This window comes from Charadrius vociferus, unplaced genomic scaffold (genome assembly GCF_000708025.1).
Source record: "Charadrius vociferus isolate BGI_N301 unplaced genomic scaffold, ASM70802v2 scaffold398, whole genome shotgun sequence".
Taxonomy (NCBI): Eukaryota; Metazoa; Chordata; class Aves; order Charadriiformes; family Charadriidae; genus Charadrius; species Charadrius vociferus.
In genome coordinates, this window is record NW_009649571.1 from 381011 (window position 1) to 384454 (window position 3444).

Genomic DNA, 3444 nt, shown 5'->3' on the forward strand with positions numbered 1-3444 from the left:
GAAAGAGAAGTGCTGAGGGTCTGGGGAGATGCCTGAGCCCAGCACCAGGGCTGGAGACCCACCTCTGCCTCCCCAAGCACCAATGACAAGTGGTGGAGCTGTCCCTGGGGACCCCAGCCCTCACCCTGGGACATCACTGTCCCAGGACACCCCATCTCACACCAGCCCCCACCCCCAGAAACACCAATATAGACCCCACTAAGTCCAGCCTAACCCATGTGGGGGGCAAGCAGGGCTTTCCTTTGCCAGAGGGCATCTGATGCCCATCCTGGGTGATGGTCTGCCACCTCCTCACCCCACACAAGGGCATGGAGGGACCCTGTTCTGGGGGATGGTCTGGCATGGACCCCCCACGCCAGCCCAGCCCCCCTGTGCCCCTGGGACAGGACCACACGGCCTTGGTGTGGTGTGGGTCCAGCCCAGTGCCCAGCCCACAGCCAGGGCAGGGAGAACCCATGTGGTGCCCAAGGTGGGGCCAAGCCTGACTCATGGGGGAGACCCAGCGCATCGCCCAGGATCCGCAACTCACCGTCAAGGATGTGAAACTCATCTGCAGAGTCGCAAAACCCTGCAAGAGAGAGAGCCTGGGGCGGTCATCCTGCCTGGGCACCCGTGAGCCCCCAGCCCTGCACCCCAGGGACACTGTGGGACACAGCCTAGTCCTTGCATCTTGCATCCTTGTCCCTGGGGTAGCCACAGCATGGGGACAGACCCCACACGTGCCCCTACTGCGGGTGACATGGGGCCACAAGCTGCACAAACCTGTGTGGATGTGCCTTCCCCTCCCCACGCTGGAAGGGCTGGACCCCAGCCCCTGCTGCCAGGCCCCTCCTGGGCACAGCCCTCGTCATGGGTGCCCCCTGCTCCCAGGGGACCGTGTGCCACCCACCATATGGGGGGAAGTAGTAGGTCACATCTTCGCTCAGGCCCACAGCCCTGACACGCTGCTTGAACTTGTCCACAATGGCGTCGCTGACCTGGCTGGTCCGTCCTGCACAGGGAGGGAGATGCCATCACCAACCTTGAGCTCTGCCCCAAAGCCTCCCGTGCCCCCCACGGCAAGGCTTGGGGCCAAAGGGTCTTTCAGCTCAGAGAAGCTGGTTACAGGCTCCTCCCTCCACAGTGTTTGGGGCCAAAACCCTCCATTGGGGGACTGGCCCCCATGGAGAGACCCTATCCCTACCTCAGGGTTCTCTGTGGCTCTGGCGGGCATCCCCTGAGCGCAGCACCGGTTTCCCACCCCTCTGCTGCCCAAGTGCCCGAGCACCAACCCACCATAGAGCTTGACTGAGATGTTCTGGCCCTTCTGGTAATAGAGGATGGCGTAGGTGCTGTGGTCCGTCTCACCCACCACCACATCCACTTTGCTGCCATAGCCACGGCCTGGGAAAGACAGAGGGGCAGCCCCGGTTAGCCCTGGTTAACCCTGGTTAGCCCCAGTACTGTCCAGGGGCCTCATTTCACCATGAGTGGGTGTACAAGGGGTGAAAATCAGGGCCAGAGCGGGTGCAGCCCCACAGGGTGCCATTCCCTACCACCGTGATAGCATTCAGCACTGGGGCACTTTGAGACCCCAGAGGTGGGATACTGGGAGGGCACTGGTACCAAAGCCCTGCTGAGAGCAGGAGTGGGGGGCTCCAGCTCCACGGTGCCTGCAGTCCCCACGCCACCCCAGCCCAGCCTCCCTCACCCTTCAGGAGGAAGCGTCCGTGGGCCTGGGCAGGGAGGTAGCGCTGCCTGATTTCCCAGCACATCCCATCCCTGTATGGGAAGAGGAAAAGGTTGTCGGCACAGGCTGAGGAGGATCCAACCCGGGCCCCCACCCGCCCCACTTGCCAGGGCACACACAGTGTCTGTTTTCTTGAGACTGCTTTCTCCCTGGGGAGATGCTGGAAAGAGATATCCCAGAGCACCGTGGAGCCACAGTGAGAGACACAGAGCCCGAAATCTTGCTGAGCCTGAGAGGTCCCTGTCCCCTCCCTGCAGCTCTGAGCCTGGCTCAGCCCCTCAGACTACCCGCCCCAGGCAGCGGGGAAGTGCCCACAGATGGACGGAAGATCCCCCTCCTCAGCCCTGCTGCCGCTGGGCTGGCCCTGAGAGCGGGGCCCTGGCTGGTCGCTCATGGAGTGACCATGTGCCCGATCGGTGCCTGTTTCCCCAGCCGGGCTGCCCCCAACCCTGCCCAGCCTGTGCAGCCCAAGCCTACCCCGGGCTAGTGACCATGTGGGTGACAGGGTGCCAGCCTGCTGTGGCAGGGCTTCTACCACAAAACATCCCACCCACACTTTGCTCCAAGGCAGCTCTCTCCTCCTTAGGGCCCATGGCCAGAGCACTGGTTCTGCTCCAACCTGCTTCAGCGTCCCTGTCCCATCCAGCGTCCCCATCCCAGGGCACCAGCCCTGCTCCGACCTGCCCAAAGTGTCCCTGTCCCTGCCTGTGGCCCCAGTAGCCGGCATCACTCACAGCTTCCTGAAGGTGCTGATGGCCAGGCTCTGCCCACCCAGGACGGTCACCGTCACCGCTGTGGCCTCCAGCCGGTGGCTCTGCTCTGCCAGGTAGCTGCAGCAGGAGGCCATGCCGACCAGGAACCCCCTCCCTGCAAGCTGTATGGCATGGGGGTGGCACCGTCTGCCAAGTCACTGCCTCAGGGTGCCACCGCCCCACTGCCCCGAGAACCCACCACCCAGAGCACCCTTCTTCTGTGCTGTCTCCCCTGACTTGGCATCTCTGCCCCCAGCCTGGCCCCTTGGCATGCCCACAGGGCACGAGGAACCAGCGGGTGTGACAAAGCAGGACAGATAGGAGCCTGGCATGGGGACAGGCTGGAGCAGGGGGGCTGTGGGGAGGGGGTGTCTGAGGCATCCCCCGGCAGTGCAGGGAGGCTGTGAGCACCCCAGTGCAGCCCCAGATGTGTGGTAGGCAAACACCCCACTCCCATGCCACCACCCCACGGTGTCAGCTCAGAACCTGCAGCGCCGGCTGGAGGCCATGCCCAGCACCGCTGGGGGGACACCAGTGCCTAACCCCAAACCCAGAACAGCTGCACTGCCCCTAGGTTTGAAGATGGTGGGCGTTGCAGGATCCGGGGCTCCGGCTGGACAGCAGCAGGCCAGGGCAGGGGGGCCCTGGTGGGGCTTCGGCCCCTGGCCTGCCCCATGAGGCAGCTCTGCGGGCAGCACTGGGTGGCCGAGCTGGGCCGGTGCTCCAAGCCCTGGCTGGGGCCTGGAGGTGCACCAGGAGGGCTCAGGCTGGGGGACGGGCTGCAAGGGCAGGTCTGAGGGGGTACACTGCAGGGTCAGAGCTGGAGGGGGACACACAGGGGGATGCGCTGCAGCCCCACCCCCACCTCCCTGTGCCCCCCGAGCAGGGCTGGGCCCCAGTCCCGATGGGGGCGATGGCCGGGTGCCCCTCCGGCCCCTCACCTGGGGGAAGCTGAGCTCCTCC

General features: G+C 65.1%; 1 protein-coding gene across 1 annotated transcript in view; it reads right to left on the bottom strand.

The window, feature by feature from the left end:
• The window catches only part of C8G (complement component 8, gamma polypeptide), a 4187-nt gene extending 1434 nt beyond the window's left edge, over positions 1-2753 (bottom strand). The window contains exons 1-6 of the mRNA XM_009890303.1: positions 2681-2753; positions 2464-2596; positions 1691-1761; positions 1276-1383; positions 890-991; positions 530-568 (exon numbers count right to left, since the gene is read on the bottom strand). Of these exons, the coding sequence (XP_009888605.1) occupies positions 530-568; positions 890-991; positions 1276-1383; positions 1691-1761; positions 2464-2596; positions 2681-2753 (526 nt within the window). The remainder of the gene's footprint in view (positions 1-529; positions 569-889; positions 992-1275; positions 1384-1690; positions 1762-2463; positions 2597-2680) is intronic.
• Between the last annotated feature and the right edge of the window lie 691 nt (positions 2754-3444).